Source organism: Panthera tigris, chromosome A1 (assembly GCF_018350195.1).
Source record: "Panthera tigris isolate Pti1 chromosome A1, P.tigris_Pti1_mat1.1, whole genome shotgun sequence".
Taxonomy (NCBI): Eukaryota; Metazoa; Chordata; class Mammalia; order Carnivora; family Felidae; genus Panthera; species Panthera tigris.
Window position 1 is genome coordinate 155,285,821 of NC_056660.1, and position 24,788 is coordinate 155,310,608.

The window sequence follows — 24,788 nt, forward strand, 5'->3', positions numbered from 1 at the left end:
TGCTAATCTAAAACTTATGATTTTGACTAAAGTAACCTTAAAGGTACCTGACATATAGTAATGTATAATATTTCTGCAGCTGAAATTTAAAATGTATTTTCTGTGAGACTGCTGTGTGAAAGGGAAGCGACTTACCAAGCCAGTAAGTGACTTTAATAGACTACTTAGACCACTTGCACCTACATCAGAAAGAAAGGTGTTTTGTTTTTTGTCTTTCATTTAACTTACTCATTTTTGGATATCATAATTCTCATAAAGTGATAAAGATTCTGATGCTTTAGGAAAAATGGGCCCTGTCAAAAGAGCCAACTATTAGCACTAGTGTTAAAGGTAAAAAGAAGGTTAAGAGGCAAAGAATGTGAGCAGCGTTATCCAGAAAAAAATACCTGATCACATTTGCAAATATGGCATTTCTCAAAGATTTGGACAATCCTGCCAGTGAGTGTCAAAGATCTGATTTACGACACTTTAGCTTAAGGTCCCCTGAAATCAGTTGTAAAGTTTCACATGTACACCTAAAATATGTGCTATTCTGGGAAATGTATCCATATATTTTATCAGATTTGTTATGGAGTCTAGGACCCAAAAGATGCTATCACTTGCCTAAATGAATTAATAAGTTGAAAGTATTTAGGACACTTCTTGGCATGTATTAAGAGTTCAATAAACATCAGGTATTGTAGAAGACAATATTCAAACTCAAATGGTTTGCCACAAGGCCAATTATTTTTTAGTGATACTAAAGTGTGCTTCCTCATAATACTGCACCAGGGCATAGGGAGTATAGGTGAGTGTAAAAGGGGATAAGCCTTTGAGTTCTTCATCAGCAAGGACATTCGAGCTGGGCCTTACACAACTGTAACAATGGGAAAATTGGCTAAGCAGGCATTTTAAACACAAGACGTATTTGAAAACGCACTGTTATTTGAAAGAACAGGTATCAATTTGATGAAGGTAAAATACAATCTCTTCCCCTTTGTTACAAATTGGCTTAAAGTAAAATTTGTATCCAAATTCTTCTTTTATCCAACTACTTTAAAATCCTTTATACAAAATTAGAAGCTTCAATCAGGTAATGAAAATTTGATTTCAAAGCTTTCATAAGAATTTTTGTCATTATAAAGCTAAAAAAGAAGTCGCCAAAGATACTAAGTTAAAATTTCCCTTTTAGGGGGTTAGCATTGAGAGCCAGTTTCCCCGTATACAAATCCTCACCTCTCTAGATATTCACCGTTAACCTGAATTCAAAAGTGAACTGTATAATACTAAAAATAAGATCCTTAAAAATGGCATTCTATCCATAGAATTCAACCATGTCTGCCTCATACTGTTAGTCACTATTTATGTAAGACAATGTCCAGGATACTTAAAAAATAAATGGCAAGTGTGTGCAAGGATGCATACATCTTCATGGTATATATACACAAAAGGGCACATGTACATGCAAAAGTGTAGGTATGTACAAAAGTCTGAATGCAATATATGTGGATCCAAGGATGTGCAAAAGTGTGAATGGTTGTGTGCATATATATCTGATAATAAAAGGAAAGATTAAAAGTGTACTGCTTCTGGGGGCGTCTCACTGGCTCAGTTGGTATAGCATGTGACTCTTGATCTCAGATCATGAGTGCAAGCTCCACTCTGGGTGTGGTCCCAACTTAAAAAATGAAAACAAAGAAAAGTGTATTGTTTTTTTTGTTTCTTACTCACTTTAAGAAATATTCAAGGAAGATGAAACATAGACTTTGATGAAAAATGATGTCCGATATCCATAGAGCAAACATAGTTCTATGATTTAGCCACAATACCAATATCCCAACCCATCCCTGTTCTGAGAAAATCTAATAATCATTTCAAAGGAAAAAAGGCAATGTTAGTCTGAGTGATCATTTAGTTCTGTCAATTAAAATATAAAGAAATTTTTAAAAAAACCAAAATATTACTACTCATACATATTTTGGCGTAAGATATCCTTTACTAAAAAAAGCATGAAAATATCAGAAAAGAGATCAAAGTTTCTAATATCATCTGTTTAAATCCACTTAATTTTCTAGTATACAGAGACCATCATTATATAAGCAGATACCTATAACTGATAATGCAAAGGGATATCTACTATGACATGATAACAAATCACCAATGTAGTGGGTATGGAGCAACTAACAGAAAGCTACACCTCAAATGCTACCTAGCTTGTAACAGCAATGCCCTTCAGGTACAACAGCATGTTATCCATTCAGTGAATCACAATTCTTTGTTCCAGAAACATCCCTGTAACTTATGGTATGTTCTCCCAAATCCCAAGTGCAAAGTTTACCTTATTCATAACTTAATTAATAAATTTTAAAAGAAGGATGTTGCCTGAAAAAAATCATGGAAAATTGAGTATTATGCTTTAAAATATGGTCAAAGATAATAATTGCTAGTCATTTCATTTTAAAAATGTGGAAAAGTAGCATCTTTCTATATAATTTAATTCGCAATTACAACCGGATGCCAGCAAGTTAAATGCTCAAGGCTGAAATGCATAAGTCAAATCAAATTCATGTCCATTGGTTTAAGTGATTTGACAATTATGGGAAATTACAATTTGGTTCTTTTGCTTGAGTGAAGAATTTCACCATGAGGGGAAAAGTCATGAGTTCTTAAATACATAAAACACTAACGGGCAAATAAAAGTAGCAAATAACATCTGTCCTATGATTCTATTAGCATGATACATAAATCTTGTATGTAGCATACAACCACTTACTTTCATTAAAAGCATATTCAAATCCTTCCAGGGTATCCGGAAAATCAAGAGGTGGTTCATCTTTTTTCATTAGTTCATCCAAATCAATCCTAGATAATAAATCTAGAAAAGAATATAAAATGTACTTATATTTTCATAGTTAATTACAAAGATTTCATTTTAAATGGTTTTAAGTATTCTTTTGTTCTATTAGCTTACTTTTTATGTATTGCCTTATTGATAATGCTTTTAAAGTTTCTAAGTTCTTAAAGTGCTATACCATGACAATTTCAAAAGCACTTTCAAAATCATAATTGCCATAACAATCACAATTTTAGATCCTATGTACCCCTATTGTAAATTATGAACTTCTTCCCCTCAAAATATTCAGCTATTAATTTGTACCTTTTTAACCTCCATCTATATAGCTTAAAAGTTTCAGGTATTAAGATGATTTTTAAATGGTCACTAAATCTTACATATAGATGACACTACTATTTATGAAAAAAGAAAATTATAAATTTAAATAGGGGTAACATAGCACATTATTAAATTTTATATGAAAAATTATAATATTAAAATAAAACATGTAAATGGAGAAAGTTTGATTATCACAAAGAAGTTTTTATTCTTTACACTATCTGATTTCCATACAATAAAAAAATGGTCAACAAAGTTTTTTAAATAAACATTTTATCTTGAAATCATTTTAGATTTACAAAAAAGTTGAAAGATAGTACAGATATTGTCTATATACCCTTTGCCCAGTTTCCCCTATTGTTAACATCCTATATCACCAGGGTACATTTGTGAAAATGAAGAAACCAACGTCTGCACATTCTTACTAACTAAGCCCAGATATTATTCATCAGTTTTTTCATTAATGTCCTTCTTCTATTCCAGAACTCCATGTAGGATACCACACTGCATAAACTTGTCATGTCTCCCTAGCATCCTCTGGTCTGTAACAGATTTCCGTCTTTACTTCTTTTCCATGATTCTGACGGTTTTGAGGAATACTGGTCAGGTATTTTGCAGAATGACCCTCAATTTGGGTATGTTTGATTTTTACTTGTTGTGATTAGACTAGGGTTACAGGTTTTTGGAAAGAAAACCACTTTTGGAAAGAGTGAACTGACCCTCTTTTCACACATATCAAGAGGAAAATGATATCCATGGAATATCACAGGAGATGTTAATTTACATCGGTTGGCTAAGGCATTGTCTGACAGTTTCTCAACTATGATGTTACTATTTTTCCTTTTCCATAATCTATTCATTGGAAGCGAGTAAGTCTAGCCCACAATCAAGGAGGAAAAGGTGGAATTATGTTCTATCTTATGGAGCAGAGAACATCTACATATATTTGTAATTCTCTTATATGAAATTTTTGTCTCTCTTCCTCCATTTACACATTTATTCAATCTTATTTGTATCAGTATGGATTCATGGGTATTTATTATATACTTTGTGTTACAATCAATATGTCCTTTATTTTGTTGCTCAAATTGTTCCAGCATTGGCCATGACCGTAAACTTTCAGGTGGTTCCTATAACTCTTTGACATGCTCTTATCTTTTTTTTTTTTTAAATATTTCCTTACTTTGTGTTACCACAAGATGCTTGCTCTAGCAATCCCTATCAAAATAACACCAGCATTCTTCACAGAGCTAGAACAAACAATCCTAAAATTTGTACAGGTCCAGAAAAGACCCTGAAGAGCCAAAGCAATCCTGAAAAAGAAAACCAAAGATGCCTCCACAGTTGGAGGCATCACAATTCCAGACTTCAAGCTGTATTACAAAGCTGTAATCATCAAGACAGTATGGTACTGACACAAAAACAGACACTCAGATCAAAGGAACAGAATAGAGAACCCAGAAACGGACCCACAAATGTATGGCTAATTAATCTTTGACAAAGCAGGAAAGAATATCCAATGGAATAAAGACAGACTCTTCAGCAAATGGTGTTAGGAAAACTGGACGACATGCAGAAGAATGAACCTGGACCACTTTTTTACATTACATACAAATATAAACTCAAAATGGATGAAAGACCTAAATGTAAGAGAGGAAGCCATCAAAATCCTAAAGGAGAAAACATGCAAAAACCTCTTTGACCTTGGTCACAGTAACTTCTTACTCAACACATCTCCAGAGGCAAAGGAAACAAAGCAAAAATGAACTACTGTGACCTCATCAAGATAAAAAGTTTCAGCACAGGGAAGGAAACAGCAAAACTAAAAGGCAACTAACTGACAGAATGGGAGAAGATATTTGCAAATGACATATCAACTAAAGGGTTGGTATCCAAAATCTATAAATAACTTCTCAAACTCAACACCCAAAAAGCAAATAATCCACCTAAAGAATGGGCAAAAGACATGAAAAGATACTTTTCCAAAGAAGACACCAAGGTGGCTAACAGACACATGAAAAAATGCTCAACATCATTTGTAATCAGGGAAATACAAATCAAAACCACCATGAGATACCACCTCTCACACTTGTCAGAATGGCTAACATTACCAACTCAGGCAACAACAGACGTTGATGGGGATGCAGAGAAAAAGGAGCCTTTTTGCAATGCTGGTAGAAATGCAAACTGGTGCAACCACTCTGGAAAACAGCATACAGGTTCCTCAAAAAATCAAAAATAGAACTACTCTACGACCCAGCAATTGCACTACTAGGTATGTATCCAAAGGATACAGGAGTGCTGTCTCAAAGGGCACATGCACCCCAATGTTTATAGCAGCACTATCGACAATAGCCAAAGTATGAAAGGAGCCCAAATGTCCATTGACTGATGAATGGATAAAGAAGATGTGGTATATATATTCAATGGAATATTATTTGGCAATCAAAAAGAATGAAATCTTGCCATTTGCAACAATGTAGACGGTACTAGAGTGTATTATGCTAAGCGAAATAAGTCAGAGAAAGACAAATATCATATGATTTCACTCATGTGTAATTTAAGATACAAAACAGATGAATATAAGGGAAGGGAAGCAAAAATAATATAAAAATAGAGAGGGAGACAAACCATAAGAGACTCTTAACTACATAGAACAAACTGAGGGTTACTATATGGGTGTTGGGTGGGTGAATGGGCTAAATGGGCAATGGACATTAAGGAGGACACTTGCTGGGATGGACAGTGGGTGTTATATGTAGGCAATGAATCACTAAATTCTATTCCTGAAAGAAAGAAAAGAAAAAAAAAAAAAAAAGATATTTGCTCTAGGCTTAACTTTTCCCTGTCCCAGCTCTAGAATCAGTCTGTCAAAAAGTATTTAATGGTATCTTTTAGGCTTTTAATATGGGATGAGGCAAAAATTCTCACTATTTGTCATCACAGAGTCCTACTAAAGCTCAGAAAAACAAAAAGATAAACTTCAAATTTATTCAGTTCTGAAAAGATGTTTTTTAAGAAAGTTTAGGTTTTGAGATTATTCATTCTAACTCAAGTTCCTGAAAAGAAAACAGCTCCTAGGATATATAATAAAGCAAAGCAGTCCCTTTTCCTCTCTTATAGAAATATAACAAATCCAACTGTATGAAACACATGAAAATATGCCAAACAAAAGAGTAGTTTGTCTGCCTCCAGTCTCTAGTCTGTCTCGTAGGACATACAGATAAGCCCTCAAAAAAATCATTTTTTAGTACTCTTCAAACTGCTATACCAAATAAACTTCAACTCATATAAAAATATACCATTTTCAACATCTAAAAATAATAAAATGTTTGGAAATGTCACATAATATGTATATTGGGCTAAAAAAGGGATACATGCTGACAAATTTCTGATTCATTCATAAAGTTCTGAACACCATGTAATTATTTGCGAAACAGAGTAAAATAGAAGACTTAATACCCAAAATTGGGTTGGAGTGGTTAGAAAATGCTTCTCTCTCTCCAGTGAGTTGAGGTTCTGAGACAAAACTGACTCCTTCACTTCAGTCATCTTCTACAGTTCAAAACTTAGAAACCTTTTAATCAGACACACAGCGATGATCCAATACATAAGCAGATAGTTATATCATGTCTGATAACCATTTTCTCTACCAGCTCAGATCATAAAATGCCACCTAACATCTATGTACCAATTTAAAGTTGTCACATACTTTACCTCACTTGATCATCACAACCCTATAAAATAGTAGCATGTATTTATTACCACCTTCACTATCTGTCAGACAAGAAAATGAACTTAGAGAGGTAAAATGGCTTGTCCAAAATTATACCCTAAGAGTATAGTGGAATTAATAGAATAAATGTATTTGCCAATACGTAACTCAATGCTCTTTCAAAATCACCACACTTACTCTATGTTTGATGCAACCCTAAAATATTGTGCCCCCTCTCTTCATTACCTTATAAAAAAGGAAGTTATAAATACAAAAATATGCTTTTACTTTGCCCAGAATGTTCCTGTGAATGACAAAATGTACTGAATAAATAGGAAATCCACAAACTTCTCCTCTGTTAACTAGGAAATCAGATATAGATTTTTTTTTAATTTCATTAGCACTGAGAGACATGTAGAAAGAAAACATCAGGAATTATGTTTTCTACTTTTTAAAATGAAAGCAACACTATCAAGCTGCAGTTTATACAGAGACTGGGTTCCAAAGGCAGTAGATTAGGCAGAAATCAAGTATAAAAAACATTTCCATTAAGAATCCCTTCAATCACCTCTAAAATACAGTACAACTGATCCATATAACTTAAATATGCATCAGATGTAACACAAGTGGTTCTTCTAAAACATGCCTCAGGTGATTAAAGTGATTCAGCAACTAGAATTCTAAACTTCAACTAAGCATATGAAGTAACTGGATAAAAATACCGCTTGATATCCAGAAGAATTGAAAACAGAGACACAGATATTTGTACACCCATCTCATAGTAGCAATATTCACTGCCAAGAAACAACCCAACTGTCCAAAGACAGAGGAATGGTGTGATGGTTAATTTTATGTGTCAACTAGACTGAGCCATACCATGCCCAGATATTTGGTTAAATGTTACTCCGAGTGTGTCTGTGAAGGTGTTTCTGGATGAGATTAACATTTGAATTTGGGTGAATATGTATATGATACTTTCAAACACTTTTGGAAAATTAATGAACATAATGAGATTGGCTGGTTGCTCCTAAAGTCACTGAACAAAGTGGTGGAAAAAAAAAAAGGATACACTCAGGGATTTGAATTCTCAGCTCAAGTGTAGCATAAATAACCTGTAATTTTCTAAGCATGTCCTGAAGGTGACCCTTATCTCTTGTAGCCAAAGGGCTGAGATTGTTAAAAATCAAACACAAAATCTCATCCTGCAACTAGCTGAAATACAGTCCAAGCAGAACTACCAGCTTCACAGGTGTCCATTGTTAAAGTGAGGACACCTACTGGGAAAGAATGGGATCATGTAAATTGGAATGGTGACATGTGGGAAAACCCTGAAGAAGCTGGAGACAATAAGCTTCTAAATTGTGATAATTCTTTGCCAGTGGAAGAAGCCTTCCCATCCTCAGTAGTAGTGGTCTCTCTACCTTACTCTTAGAGAATTAGCCTGTGTTGCCTAAGGAAACAGTAATGTCCTCCTCCACCCCGCCCAAGGCTGATGCCAGGCAAGACAAAGCTGATTCTCTTAAGGACCCACTCCCCAAAGCCCTCTTTGCAACTAGACTTTCAACTACACTCAAGTCATAGCAGGCCCCTAAAGGTGAGGTATATAGTATGACTCGTGAGGGGGAGCACAATATCCAACACTTTTTTGGGTTTTCTAATTTATACAGACAGATCCAGAAAACAAGTGTGGGAATAAATATTAAGGGTATGGGATTATAGTAGAAGGAACAATCAGATCATATTTATTAATATAGGCTCACTAAGCAGATATTCCATATTTAACGTTGAATCTTGGGGAACTAGGATGACTGATTAAATGTCAGACCTGCCTTGGTTTAATGCAGAGGAAAGGGTCAAAGGTTTTGGAAGACAGGAATGTTACAATGGATTTGTCACTGAAGACGTACTCACTCACAATGGGAAGGTCCAGAAGACATACCTTTCCCTACTACAATGAGAAATAAATTTGTGAGGAGAACCCTGGCATTCTTGAAGAGCTCTGTAATGACTCATCTTATGCCAGACCTTACAGTGAGAACTAAATCACTAAACTAGGAAATCTGGGATGCTGTTTGGAATCTTCAGTAAGCCGCTGGTGAATCACAGTACAGGCTCTTAGGATTTTGGAGTAAAGCCCTGCCATCTACTGCAGATAACTACTCTCGTTGGTCTGCCATTAGGCCTTAGGAGAGACTGAATGCTTAACCACAGGCTACCAAGTTACCATGTGACCTTAGCTGCTCACTATAAACTGAATGTTATCTGACCCACCAAGTCCTAAAGGTGGGTGTGTACAACAGCACTCCATCATCAAATGGAAATGGTGTATCTCTAACCAGGACTGAGTAGGCCCTGGAGGCAAAAGTTACATGAAGTAGCCCAAATGCAGAAAGTCCCCATTCTTGCTACACTGAACTTCTATCTAACAGCATGCACCTAAGGCCTCAGGGGGAGTTCTTACCAGCTGATAGAAGGCAAAACTCAGGTCTGGTTTACAGATGGTTCTGCATGATATTCAGGCACCAACCAAAACCAGCCAGAGAGTCTGGGATACCACTGAAGGAAAGTGGTGAAAGGAAATCTTCCCAACGGGGAGAACTGTGAGCAGTGCACTTGGCTACCGTTTGCCTAGAAAGAGATATGGCCAAACATGTGATTATATCAAGATTCATAGGTTGTGGCCACTGGTTTGGCTGGATGGTCAGAGACTTGGAAGGAATATAATTGGAAAATTGGTGATGAGGAAATAAGGCAAAGAGGTGTGTGAATAGTCCTCTCTGAATGGGCAAAAGATGTGAAAGATAGCTGTGTCCCAACTTAATACCCACTAAAAGATTACCTCAAAAGAGGGAAGATTTTAATTACCAAGTGAGTAAGATAACTCTTTCTCTGGACACCAGTCAGCCTCTTTCCCCAGACACCACTGTCATTGCTCAACGGGCTCATGAACAAAGTAGCCATGGTGGCAGGGATGGAGGAGGCATGGGCTCATCAATATGAACTTACATTAACCAAAGCCAACATGGCTATAGCCATTACTGATTGTCCAAACTGCCAGAATCTGAAAATAACACTTAGCTTCCAATACAGTGCCACTCCCGAGAGTAATCAGTGAACTACCTGGTGGTAGTGGATTACATCATATTACTTCCATCATGAAAGAAGTAGCATTTTTTGTTCTTACTGGAAAAGACACTTTCTCTGAATACAGATTTGTCTTCCCCACATGAAATGCTTCTGCCATATCTATTTGTGGAGTTACAGAATGCCTTATCCACCATCATGGTATTCCACATTGCATTGCTTCTCATCAAGGAGCTCACTTCCCAGCAAAAGAAGTACAGCAATGGTCCCATGTTCATGAAATTCATTTGTCTTACCCTTTTCCCCACCATCCTAAAACAGCTAGTTTGAGAGAATGGCGAAATGGCCTTTTGAAGATTCATTTACTGTGTCAGCTAAGTGAAAGAACCTGCAGGGCTGAGGCCAGATTCTCTAGAAGGCTGTGTATACTCAGAATTAGTTTCAAATATATGGTGCTGTTTCTCCCATAGCCATAATTCACAGGTCTAAAAATAAAGGGGTAAAAATGGGAGTATCACCACTCATTATTACCCCTGATGAACAAGGAAAGAATGTCCATTTTCTCACTATTCTTATTCAACATAGTATTAAGAATTCTATCAAGTACAAAAAAGCAAGAAAGGAAATAAAAGGCATATTGATTGGAAAGGGAGAAATTAAACCATCAAATGTGCAAACAACCTGATGGCCTAACAGAAAATCTGAAGGAATCTACCCCCAAAACTCCTAGAACTATTAAGTGACATTAGGAGAGCCATTAGACATAATATCAACAAACAAAACTTGATCACATTTCCATAAACTATCAGTAAACACGTGGCAACTGAAAATGAACAAATCAGGAGACTATAGATGCTGGAGAGGATGTGGAGAAATGGGAACCCTCTTGCACTGTTGGTGGGAATGCAAATTGGTGCAGCCACTCTGGAAAACAGTGTGGAGGTTCCTCAAAAAATTAAAAATAGACCTACCCTATGACCCAGCAGTAGCGCTGCTAGGAATTTACCCAAGGGATACAGGAGTACTGATGCATAGGGGCACCTGTACCCCAATGTCTATAGAAGCACTCTCAACAATGGCCAAATTGTGGAAAGAGCCTGAATGTCCATCAACTGATGAATGGATAAAGAAATTGTGGTTTATATACACAATGGAGTACTACGTGGCAATGAGAAAGAATGAAATATGGCCCTTTGTAGCAACGTGGATGGAACTGGAGAGTGTGATGCTGAGTGAAATAAGCCATACAGAGAAAGACAGATACCATATGTTTTCACGCTTATGTGGATCCTGATAAACTTAACAGAAACCCATGGGAGAGGGGAAGGAATAAAAAAAAAAAAGAGGTTAGAGTGGGAGAGAGCCAAAGCATAAGAGACTCTTAAAAACTGAGAACAAACTGAGGGTTGATGGGGGGTGGGAGGGAGGGGAGGGGAGGTGATGGGTATTGAAGAGGGCATCTTTTGGGATGAGCACTGGGTGTTGTATGGAAACCAATTTGACAATAAATTTCATATATTAAAAAAAAAAGAATAAACACGTGGCAACTGAAATTAAGAATACAACACTGTTTATAATCACCCTAAAGAATTAATACTTAGGTATAAATCTAATAAATATTTAAGACCTATATGCTGAAAACTACAAAATGCTGATAAAGAAAATCAAAGATCTAAATAAATCAGAGACATACCATGTCATGGATTGAAAGACTCAATAAAGATGTCAATATTCCCCATATTCATCTATAGGCTTAAAAAGAATATTAATCAAATCTCAGTAAATTTTTTTGCAGATATGGATAATTTAGCTCTAAAATGTATATGGAAAAGCAAACAACCTAGAATACCTAAAAGCTAAAACTTTTGAAAAAGAATGAAATGGGAAGAATCACTCTACTCAATTTTAAGACATACTATACAGTACAGTAATCAACAGTGTTACCAAAGAGATAGACACAGATCCATGGAACAAAACAGAGAGCCCAAAATGAGGCCACCCAAATACCCAAATATACCCAGTTTTGACAAAGATGGACAAAGTAATTCCATGGTGGAAAGACAGTCTTTTTCACAAATGTGCTGTCACAAATAGAAATTAATAGGCAAAACAAACAAACAAAACCCCATGACTTAGGTCTCATACCTTCTATAAAAATTAACTCCAAATGTGTCATTAATTTAAAAGTAAAATCTAAAATTATAGAACTTTTTAGGAGAAAACACAGGAGAAAATCTTCATAAACTAGGGTTAGGCAAAGAATATGACACCAAAAACACAATCCATAAAACATAAAACTCGTAAGTAGAGGGGCGCCTGGCTGGCTCAGTTGGTTAAGCGTCCAACTTCAGCTCAGGTCATGATCTCGCGGTCCGTGAGTTCGAGCCCCGCATCGGGCTCTGGGCTGATGGCTCAGAGCCTGGAGCCTGCTTCCGATTCTGTGTCTCCCTCTCTCTCTGCCCCTCCCCCATTCATGCTTTGTCTCTCTCTGTCTCAAAAATAAATACACGTTAAAAAAAAAAAATTAAAAAAAAAACCTGGTAAGTAGACTGAAAGATAAAGTTTTATTCAGTTTGACAATTTGTTTGAAATATACTTTGCTATGCACTGCCATTTTGTTTTCTAATATTTCCTATTTAACTCCATGAATTGTTACAAGTTCATGTGCGCTAAACATTCTTATTCCTATAGTACTGATGAATTAACAGATTCAGAGAAGCTAAGCAGAAAAACCTGAGCTTAAATCCAGACAGTTCCATCTTTAGACCCTATCCATACTCTTTTTACATAATTGTACCTCCAAAACCCAGAAAACCTATGTAAACTCTTACAAACTACTTGAGGAAGTGTAAATTGGACCATAACTTGAAAGATTCAAATTTTCACATTACAGAGTAAGGTTGAAGACTCACAAAACACATCTAGTTGGAAAGCCAGAGAGTCTATTTAGAAGGAGACTTACATACATTCCTTGCCCTCTCTCCTAAATCAACCATTATTCTGAGAGTGCTAGTCATCCCCAGCAGCATACAAGCATGCAGTAAAACCTTCTACAGGGTTGTCCACAACTGTCTCCAATTCCTCTCTTCCCATTCTCTACCGAAGCTCTCCAAAAGAGCTTTCATTTCCATCAATTCATGAAAATAGCTCTTTTTGACGGTCACCAATGACCTCCACACTGTAAATTCCAAAAGTAATTTCTCAGTCCTTGTATAACATGAATTATCATCATGACTAAATTAATTACTCCCATTTTTTTTTACATTTGGCACTCAGGATCTCTCTCTCTCTCTCTTGCTCCTGGTTCTTAGCCTTTCTTCCTAGAAATTCATTTTCAGCTTCTTTTGATGGTTCCTGGTCATCTTCCTGACCCTAGAGTTGAGATGCCCTAGGGCTCAATCTACAGATCTTTTTCCTGTCTACATTGACATCTCCAGTGATCTCAATTAGGACCCATGGTTCTTTAAATATTACCTCTATACTAATGTTTCCTCAAACTTTTATCTCTAACCCAAATGCTCTCCCAAACTCCATACTCAACCTCTTTACCTTCCTGTTTAAGAAGCACCTCAGTTTAACATTTAATATATCTAAAACCTAACTCCTGCTTTCCACTACAATCACCACAACCTGTTTCTCCCAGTTTTCTTAATCTAACAAATCTAAGAGCTTTTTAGGCCAAGGGCATTCGAATTTATCTTGTTGACCCAACAGCAAATCATGTCATCTCTTTCTTCACAACACAACCAGAATCTGTCATCATCCTTTCTGCGACCACTCTGATCCATTACATCATCTCTCACATTTGTGAGAAGAAAGTAACGCTCTTAGCCATTTTCCATTTTTGAAGGTACAGGCTAGCTACACCATTCCATTGAGAGAACATTAGCTCTAAAAGCAGGGACAAGATGAGGCTGGCTTCTTTATTACATACTTATATGCTTTAGGCTTTCAAGAAAAGAGATAAAGTAAGGTCGAAAGAGAGAATCTTGAGATATCTTTATCATCCAGCCTCATAAAGCAGGGCAGGATAGCAGTGAGGGATTCAGAGAAATGGCTGCAACTAAGATGGTCTGGTACATATTCATTTGGGCCATCACCTACAAAGCATCTTGAAGACCACAAAGACTCTACATTGAATAAAAGATTCATTATCTAGCACAGATGGCATCTCAACATTTAGAAAATCCATAAGATTTTCTTTCACCATCAAAGAAAGTAACTGTGAGACCACATACAAATTACTTAGGTAAGCTGATCTGGGGTAAGTCACTAGACAGTTAGATTGAAATATATAATAATGAAAGAAATCTTTCAGCTCAAAAATGCACATTTAGGAGTAAAATTCTTTTAGATTGCAGACTTAAAAAGTCTAGAATTCAAAATTCCGGAAGAATGGCTTGGGCAGATTCTTTCTGAGATGTTAACATGGAAAGCCTCTCAAAAAATATTCCTAATTCAGGGCCCCCGGGTGGCTCAGTAGGCTGAGCATCTGACTCCCAGGGTCGTGGGATCAAGCCCTGCATCAGGCGCCATGCTGAGTGTGGAGACTGCTTAAGAGTCTCTCTTTCTCCTTCTGCCCCTTTCCCCCACTTACGAATTGTCTCTCCCTCTAAAATAATTTTTTTTTAATTTTAAAAACTATCAAAAATATATTCCTAATTAATGCCATGAAGATAGAATACTGGATTATTAGGCACACCATTACCCTAGCCAAGCATGACATTCTGATCAACAAAAATATGATAATGGCACTTAATCTTGACTCAAGAGACTTATAGTGTTAGTTTTACCTTTAAATAGATGACTTTGGATAAGAAAAGACTTAAGATTTCCTACAGTTGTAAAAGTATGTGATTCTGTGATTTATTTACTGAGTACATACTACACTTCAGACACTGAGACAGTTGTGAGGGATACAAAGAGTTACAAATGGATTAAATACTAATATTCTTATTTTAGAACTGAAATGAAAGGAAGATCACCTAAATATTCCTATACCTTCATGAGGAAAAATGAAAACCCCTAAAAAAGCAAATTAAGCATGTACCTTTCAGTGCTGTAGTCTTTTCTTTTTCATCTGGACCTCCCTGCTGGATTTGTGCCATGCTTATCCAAATTGGTAACAAAATTAAAGAGCTCAAGGAAATAGACATCAATCTTCAGAAGACAGTCTAGAATGAATGAAAGCAATAAATTAAGCTCTACTCAATCCTACCTACTCCATGAGAACTTCATAGATCCTCCCAGTTGGGATTAATCTCTATTCTGATTTCCCACTGCACTTTGTTGATGCCTATACCACAGTTACTTATCATAGCCTGCCTTGCATTATAGTTATTTATGTATTTGTCTGGGTTGGCTAACAGATTACAAGTCCCAGGATAAAGGTATCAAGTTTTTGTCATCTTTATATCTCTCATGTCACCAAACACAATGCCTTATACATACAGATACCTAAAGTTGCTGAATGTAATTTAGCTAAACTTACTGTGTAAGTTTAGTTCTCGATCATCTAATTTTTTTTTAAATATCTCCAGGTAATTTCAAAAGCCTGAAATTTCTTTTAAAATGAACTATAAGCTTGTGCCAATTACAAAGTCAGAATGTCTTCGACCTGGAACAGACAGCAGAAGGAGAAAAATACAAACTATGTAAGGTAGCTATAAGCTACCTCTGGTGTAATTCAAAATATAACTTTAAGGGAAAAAATTAGCCCGTTTTAAAAATGAAACTATGTCAAATTCAGTATCTGGAAGCCATATAAATGGCACTCCAGTAAACAATCATAATATAAAATTATGTTTATTAAGATCTAATTCTGCTCCATTTTGGCCAAAGGGAAGGCATTTACACCACAAATAGAAGTTTTTTCCCAGTATGCCCATGAAGAGTAAAACAAACAAACAAACAAACAAACAAAAACACTACTCCTGAGGTTTAAGGGACAAAAATGAAACACATACAATGGAAAAAGTTAAACTAATTTAGTCAATCTATAACTGTTAATGAAATTCTATAAAAACTACATTCATGACAATAATAAAACAACACTGAAAATTCCTCTGATTGAGGAACCCAATTTATTTGCTATCCACAAAGAAAATTTCAGTTTCCTTTTGGAGGGCTATTTTATAACTATCTTTAAAAACTGAGGCATTTTCATAATCAGCTAAGTATAGCACAAAATAAAAATACCAACACTGAAAATAATATTTTAAAACTATGAATGTCTCAAACAGTCATAAATCGTATTGTCCTTATCTCAATTCTAACTGAGGGAGGGTGGGGTGGGGGCAGGTAGTATAAGAGGAAAGACCATCTGGCTTTACCATCAACTACCACATACCCCTGACAAATTATTTAGCTTCTCTGTGCCTTATTTCCAAATGTGAAAAATAACAATGATAATCATGTTTCCCTCATATGGTTACACTCAGATTAAATGGAAAATAAAAGATCTAGCATAGTACCTGATGCATAATTAAGTGCTCAATATACTCTGGCTTATATATTTTTTAATTGTTATAAATGTATCCTGGTTTCACTGCTTAATAATAGCTCTGTGGTCAGGAACAAGTCACTTAATATCCAAAATCTTCAGTATCCTCATTCATAAAATATAGCCCAAATAATGGTGGCTGAGAATTAATATTATAGAAGGTATATACATCTGATCATTGCTATTATTAGCAATAATACTGCTTCTCAATGGAGTGAGGTTTCCTAATAGGAAAAAGTAGAATATGAGAGTACTTTTGAGTAGGAAGGCATTTCCACTTAGCAGGAAAGAAGTTATTTTTCTTCTGTGAATAGGTAACTAAAAACTCTGTCAATCTACGTGAATAAAATGTGTCTACATTCCTTCAAGAAACATATCATAGTTTGTATGGTGGACAATGTATAAGATACCAGGGTGCAGTGGTGAGTAAAACAGACATGGTCATGGCCTGGGTGGGGGCTAGCAAAACAAACTGCCAACTTGTAAAACACGTAAGACCTAGAATGATAATTACAACACTGTTATAAAGGTTTATCTATTTACGTGCAGGAATTGGTCTTATCTGTCAAGTCCCACAGGTTTCCATACAAGTTTTACCAGCAATTCCTTATTATACACCATCCTATAGCAGAAATTAAAGAGAAATGTTCACAGGGTACCTGGATGGTTCAGTTGGCTAAGCATGTCTTTTGACTTTGGGTCAGGTTATGGTATCATGGTCATGAGATTGAGCCCCATGTTGGGCTCTGTGCTGGGCATTTAGCCTGCGTGAGATTGTCTACCTGTGTGTCTGTCTGTCTCTCTCTCTCTCCCCCCTGCCCCAACTATCTCTCCTGCACTTGCATACTCTCCAACTCGCTCAAAAAAAAAAAAAAAAAAAGAAAGAAAGAAAAAGGAAAAGGAAAAGAAAAAAGAAATGTTCATAATGAGAAATCTCATGCACTGCTCTCTGTTAACAATTCCATAACTATCTACAAGGGCTTCTTGCAGTGTTTAATAAATCTATCCTCCTGCCAATCCAATATTTCTTCTAAATATAAGTGGTTTGGTTATTTTTCAATGGCCCCAAATTGCCTGATTACTAAACAGAAGAATTTGGGGCGCCTGGGTGGCTCTGTCAGTTAAGCGTCTGACTTTGGCTCAGGTCACGATCTCACGGTTCATGAGTTTGAGCCCCGTGTCAGGCTTTGTGCTGACAGCTGAAAGCCTGGAGCCTGCTTCAGATTCTGTCTTCTTCTCTCTCTACGCTTCCCCTGCTTGCTCGCTCTCTCTCTCAAAAATAAATAAATATTAAAAAAGTTTTAAACTGAGGGGCGGCTGAGTGGCTCAGTCAGTTAAGCGTCCGACTTCAGCTCAGATCATGATCTCTTGGTTTGTGAGTTCGAGCCCCGCGTCGGGCTCTGTACTGACAGCTCAGAGCCTGGAGCCTGCTTCAGATTCTGTGTCTCCCTCTCTCTCTGCCCCTCCCCTGCTAACGGTCTGTCTCCCAATAATAAATAAATGTTAAAAAATTTTTTTTAATTAAAAAAAATTTTAAACAGAAGAATGTACACTATTATCTCATTGTGACTGTTTCAATGAAAGTGAAATTATAGAATATTTTTGGTGCTAGAGTCATTTTCAAGATTCACATGTTAAAGTTCTGGAGATCTAACGTAGAGCAGGGTGACTACAGTTAACAATCCTATATTGCAAACTTGAAAGTTGCTAAGAGAGTAGATCTTAAAAGCTCTCATCACACACACACGAAGCAGGTTAACTACGTGAGGTGATGGATGTGTTAACCAACCTTATTGTGGAATCATTCTGCCATACATATGTATATAAATCATTACATTGTATACCTTAGACTTACATAGTGTTACATGTCAATTATATCTAAAAAAAACAAAAAAACAAAAAGACAAAAAAACACAAAACCTTGGAAAAAGCTCTAAATACTCCACAATGTTTAATACATATCCCCCCTTTAGATTTTGATCTCACTGAGGACAGGTATTGTGTCTGTCCCTAGCACATGTCTGGCATGTTTGGAACTCACTGGTTATTTGCTGAATTTACAAATAAGAGATGGGGGTTGGGGGAGAAATTCACATTTTAAAGAATAATTTTCAAGATTCTCAAAATTATATACCAATAATCATATTCTTATTTTATTAATTTTTTTTTTTTTAATTTTTTTTTCAACGTTTATTTATTTTTGGGACAGAGAGAGACAGAGCATGAACGGGGGAGGGACAGAGAGAGAGGGAGACACAGAATCGGAAACAGGCTCCAGGCTCTGAGCCATCAGCCCAGAGCCTGACGCGGGGCTCGAACTCACAGACCGCGAGATCGTGACCTGGCTGAAGTCGGACGCTTAACCGACTGCGCCACCCAGGCGCCCCAATCATGGGTCTTATTTTATGATATAACCAAAAAATTTCACGTTGCAATTTACTTAAGTGATGATATGTATGTTACAAGAGTACTAATTATTATCTGTGATCCTAAACCTTCTAGCAGCAGATGCAAAGCAGGTAAGCATGAAGCAAAAGCAATTTGTCTGTTGCTCTCTCATTCACTGTTAGATTTTTGCCCTCTCAAGTTATCTTCCATGGCTGTGGCACAGCTGGTGAAGCTAAATCGGGAACATTATAAATTCTCAATTTAGTTTTCCTAATAAAAATTCAGAGTTATAACCTGCATGACCACAGATAAACACTACTGAAAATGTGGCCAGCAACCCGTTTGATACATTTGATATATATTAATATGTGCACTCAACATAGTTTATTTAGTATTATCTGATGGAGGTTAGGTTATAGGGAATAAAGTGGTAGAAGGTTTTTACTGATGTGAATTGGGACACAGTTGACACGTTGTATACTTCATGATAACCACTGCTGTTTAAATATGGTTTCCTAGAAATGGTTGTAGTATAAACAAGATTCAAAACATCTCAGTTTGCAATTTCATTCTGTGAACTACACAAAGCAATTATCATATCTTCTTTCCTTCTATGATTCCAACAGAGAATCCACTAAGTATAAATAAAGCTATAAATAACTTGTCATGTGTAATCTTTATCCAGTCAGCATTTCAAAACATGAAAGAGTAGAATATTTCTTAGTTGCCCTGTTTGCTCAAAATATGGCATGAGCACTTATAATATGTACAGGGAAATATACAGAAGCCTAAGTTTCCTACATCTGCTTGTTTTTAGGTAGGTATTAAATAAGGACTAGATATAGATGATTTTGCAATTGAAGGCTTTCCACCTCCCATTCTGAATGCAACGATGCAAGTATAAAATACATCACAAGACAAGTAAAACTGGGGTAATTCCCTGGGACCTTTAGAGCTGATTTGGTCCCAAAGAATCTACGTTTACTAAGTCAGGCTCTGGAAATCCAGCTCATAATGCCCTTCTTGTGGTAAGTAGTGCCACAAGTACTTTTTGAATTGGTACCAAAGATTTGCGAGAAACCAAAAGATTTACCCAAATTATAATTAAAATATCTATGTTATTCAGAAATTGCTCATCAGCAAAGGTTACTTCATAATAATCCTGGACAGCTTATAGTTCTGAGGCTGAAGCACAAAAAATGTATGTTTGGGGGCACCTGCGTGGTTCAGTCCATTCAGTAACTGACTCTTGATTTCGGCTCATGTCATGATCTCACAGTTGTGACACTGAGCCCCACATTGGGCTCTATGGTGAGCATGGAGCCTACTTAAGATATTCACTCTCTCTCTCAAAAAGAAAAAAAAGAAAGAAGTTTGGAGGGTGTGTGTGCATATACATATCGGACTGGGGAAAAGGCACAAGAACAAGCGTATCAGGCTAGAGCAGACACAGAAGACAAAGCCCAGGGTAATATGGGCTCATGGTACATAGAAAATGGCATCTTCTACTGAGAATGTCATCGATGCTTGGATCAAAGTTGACATACCTGAATCCAATCTAACGCTTTCTGAAGTAATTTCTTAGTTTCCCAGTCAATGTGATATAGGAGGTTTGGTATGAGAAATTCAGCATTTTAATCTCAATTCTACCACCTACAAGGTGGGTTATCTTGAGAAAGTCATAACTTCCTTAAGAAAAATAACAGCACTTCCTTTTACAGGGCAATTATGAAGATTATATCAAAGAACGTATGGAAGGGGCGCCTGGGTGGCTCAGTTGGTTGAGCGTCAGACTTGGGCTTAGGTCATGATCTCACAGCTCATGAGTTTGAGTCCCACATGGGGCTTACTGCTGTCAGTGTGAAGCAGGCTTCAGATCTTCTGTCCTCCTCTCTCTGCCCCACCCCCACTCGCATGCCTGCTCTCTCTCTCTCAAAAAATAAACATTTAAAAAAAATGCATACACATTTTGAAAACAATAAATTTCTCTATAAATATAAGTAATCCACATAATATCAAACAAAATTGGATTCCAATTAATTTGTACTCAAACACAAGGATACCCAAATTAGTCCAACTTCGAGGAATGAGAAACTTCTGATATGCACTGTTTGGATGAATTCTAAAAAGAAATAATAAAGCCCCATAATAAATACCTGTTGAGTTGACTTGGGTTTCCAAAACTATACTGAAGATAATCATAATGAAATATAAATTAATTTTCTTCATATAATTTGTTTGTATTCTTTTTTTTTTAAGTTTATTTATTTTGAGAGAGACAGAGCACAAGTGGAGGAGGGGCAGAGGGAGGAGAGGGAGGGGGAGAGAGAGAGACAGAGACAGAGACAGAGAGAATCCCAAGCAGCCTCTGGGCTGGCAGTGGAGAGTCTGATGTGAAGCTCAAACCCACAACACCGTGAGATCGTGACCTGAGCCGAAACCGAGAGTGAGACACTTAACCAAATGAGCCACCCAAGTGCCCCGTTTATATTCTTTTCTAATCTTATTAAATATGTGTCTGGAAAATGTTCAAGTATGTGAGTTCTAACTTGATTTAGGTAAAAATGTATCCAAAGAAGAATACTGTTCTAAATATCTCCTAAATAGCATATGTTGGTCACAAAGTTAACAAGTGCTTTCATACCCATTACTTTATTAGGTTATCACCACAACTGTCAGGGAAAGGAGGGATTGACATATCTGCATTTTACAGAGATGAGGCATCATGGGATATATGAAAAGCAAAGTAACCTGGGTCAGGTATGCCAGATCAGCAAGGGATGGTTGGGATTTTAACTCTAGTCTTCTGGATAGGAGCTCCTACTTATGAGCTCCTTTACCTGCATGGTGGAGTCATACTATTTAACTTCAATCAAAAAAACGATTCCAGTTTCAACTTCTCATTTATCCTATAGGAAGTTTTCACTTTTGTGTACTAATTTATATTATCAGCAAGTAGTCCAATATGGAGTCTGAGTAAGTTGGACATAGTTAATTACATATAGATGACAGCTGTCAACCAAAACTGTCTCAGTCTATTTGGTTTGCTGTTCAGAATTAAGATTGATAAAAACACTCCTCATCATTCCTGACAATACTTTTGGTAAATCAAATATTTAAAAGAAAAAGTCAAAAGGTAAGGAATATCATATACAAAGATTTAAAATATTTTTTTTTAACGTTTATTTATTTTTGAGACAGAGAGAAACAGAGCATGAACGGGGGAGGGTCAGAAAGAGAGTGAGACACAGAATCTGAAACAGGCTCCAGGCTCTGAGCAATCAGCACAGAGCCCGACGCGGGGCTCGAACTCACGGACCGGAGATCGTGACCTGAGCCAAAGTCGGACGCTTAACCGACTGAGCCACCCAGGCGCCCCTCATATACAAAGATTTTAGAAGAAACTAATAATGTACTACCATGCCTTTTAACAGGTTCCAAAACTGGAAGTCATCTGGATAGGTTTCACATTACTATTTGCCTAGCAAAAAGACAAACTAAACAAGACTAGAATGAAATCCTTAGAGTATCTGCAAGACAATGCTAAAGCTGAAGCTAAAAAATTAAACAAGGACTAAGTTCTCAATTTTGAAGCCCCTCAAAAGAAAAACTAACTTAAGCAATCTTTTATGAAGTTTTCATAATATGGAGCAGAAATAGCAGAGCTATGGATGAGGACAAAATAATTCTCAAAAAGATATGCTCAAAATTTTGCAAAAACAGAACATGTAAAACAAATAACCTCCTTTATATGGGTCAAATATAAATGTCATGTAAGCTACTTAACAGACTTTAATTCTATGGTAAACATAAATAATATTATAAATATACATAACTCCAGGTCAAATTCAACAAAGAGAAATTAACTATATTCATAAGATTTCAAAGTAGCCAATACCATGAAATAGCAGTAATAACTTACTTGCAAAGTCTACATCACATTTTCTCATTCCATATATATGCTTACCAGCATCTCTGCTAAACTATGTGAACTAAAGGTTAAACTTAGATTTTAAAATATAATATGCATGTGGTAGACACTAAGGTGAACCCTCCCCCCCACTCCCCGCCCCGAGATGCACCTTCAAGGAGAACTTGCTACGCAGCAGCATGGAGTACAGTTAGCAAAGAGCCTCCAACTGTTCCCCACTTCAGAGTCTGCCTCAGATGCCGAGAGCTGTCTCACTCAAGGTGGTGCCTTTCCCAGGTTGACGGTCTCAGTCGCTGACTGAGCCCAGTGGGAATATGAAGGCCTGCCTCTGACAGGCAATATTTGCTGTGGGGCTCATCTTCAGGTTGGTAGAGGTTTGGTCAGGCCTGCATTAAGTTCAACTTCTCTATCCGACCAATCCTGTTGTCTTTCTTCTTCTCCTAAGTGTTGTTCTTTTTTTTTTTTTTTTTTTTTTTTTTTTGAGGGAGAGAAAGAATGTGAGCGGGGGAGGGGCAGAGACAGGGAGAGACAGAATCTGAAGCAGATTCCATTTTCTGAGCTGTTAGCACAGAGCCCAATGTGGGGCTCGAACTCACAAACCATGAGATCGTGACCTGAGCCGAAGTCAGACGCTCAACCCACTGAGCCACCCAGGTGCCCCAAGTGTTGGTCTTCCACATCTTTCACACCAAATTTTATCTCAGCACCTGTTTCTAAAAAATCCGATCTGTGACACTGTACTTTTCTTAATGTTTTTTCTGGAAGTTAAAAAAGTTTCATTATGTTGAGACAAGATGTATCCAGAATATATAATGAACTCTGGCAACTCAACAATAAAGAAAAATAACCTAACTTTAAAAATGAACAAAGGATATGAATAGGCATTTCTCCAAAGAAGATATCCAAATGACGAAAGAGCACCCAAAAAAGACATGCTCAACATCCTTAGCCATTAGAAAAATGAAAATCAAAACCATAGTAAGATACCACTTCACACCCTCAGGCAAGGTTATAATAAATAAGAAAGATAATAGCAAGTATTGGTGAGAATGTAGAGAAACTGAAATCTTCATACATTATTATGTATTATGTAAACTGGCATACACTCATTTTAGAAAAGTTTGGCAGTTCCCTAAAATGTTAAACATAGATTTACCATATGACCCAGCAATTCCACTTCTAGGTATATACCCAAGAGAAATGAAAACACATGTCCACACCAAAACTTAAACACAAATGTTCACAAACGCATTATTCATAATTGCCAGAAAGTAAATGCCTATCAAGTGATGACTGGATAAACAAATTTGGTATATCCATACACTAGAATATTATTAACTCATAAAAAATGAAGTATTGATACATGCTACAACATGAATAACCTTGAAAACATTATGCTAAATAAAAGAAATCAGTTACAAAAGACCATATATTATAGAATTCCATTTATAAGAAATGACAAGAATAAGCAAATAAATCCACAGAAAGAGAGAAAGTAACTTAATGGGTTTGGGGTGTTGGAGGAGGGGAGTAAAAAGTGATTGCTAATGGGGAGGTTTCTTGTCATTTTTTTTTTAAGTTTATTTTATTTTGAGAGAGAGCATGCATGCACATGCACGAAGGGAGAAGAGGGAAAGAATTCCAAGTAGGCTCCTCCTTGCCAGCACAGAGGCCGACACAGGGCTTGAACTCATGAACCCTGAGATCATGACCTGAGCCAAAATCAAGAGTCAGACGCTTAACCGACTGGGCCACCCAAATGCCCCACAAGGTTTCTTTTCAAGGTGATGATTCCAATAGTGCAAAAGAGATACACTAGAGTAGTGTACCTCACTGCGTATTAAATGGTTCTCTCTCTCCATCTCTTCTGTATAGCTAAATGCCAAACATCAAGGCACAGCACAGAAAGGGAACAGGCTTGCCCCTTTCACTCAATCTTCTCTATTCCTTCTAAGAAACAGGAGTGGTAAGTGGGCTTTAGGCAGACTCACTTAAAGAACTTCCCTTTTCAGATGTC

General features: G+C 36.7%; 1 protein-coding gene across 1 annotated transcript in view; it reads right to left on the reverse strand.

The window, feature by feature from the left end:
- The window catches only part of FAM172A (family with sequence similarity 172 member A), a 424,226-nt gene that overhangs the window by 371,601 nt on the left and 27,837 nt on the right, over positions 1–24,788 (reverse strand). Inside the window, exons 2-3 of the mRNA XM_007078915.3 lie at positions 15,001–15,124; positions 2,753–2,854 (exon numbers count right to left, since the gene is read on the reverse strand). Coding sequence (XP_007078977.1) covers positions 2,753–2,854; positions 15,001–15,106 — 208 coding nt within the window. The 5' untranslated portion in view covers positions 15,107–15,124. The remainder of the gene's footprint in view (positions 1–2,752; positions 2,855–15,000; positions 15,125–24,788) is intronic.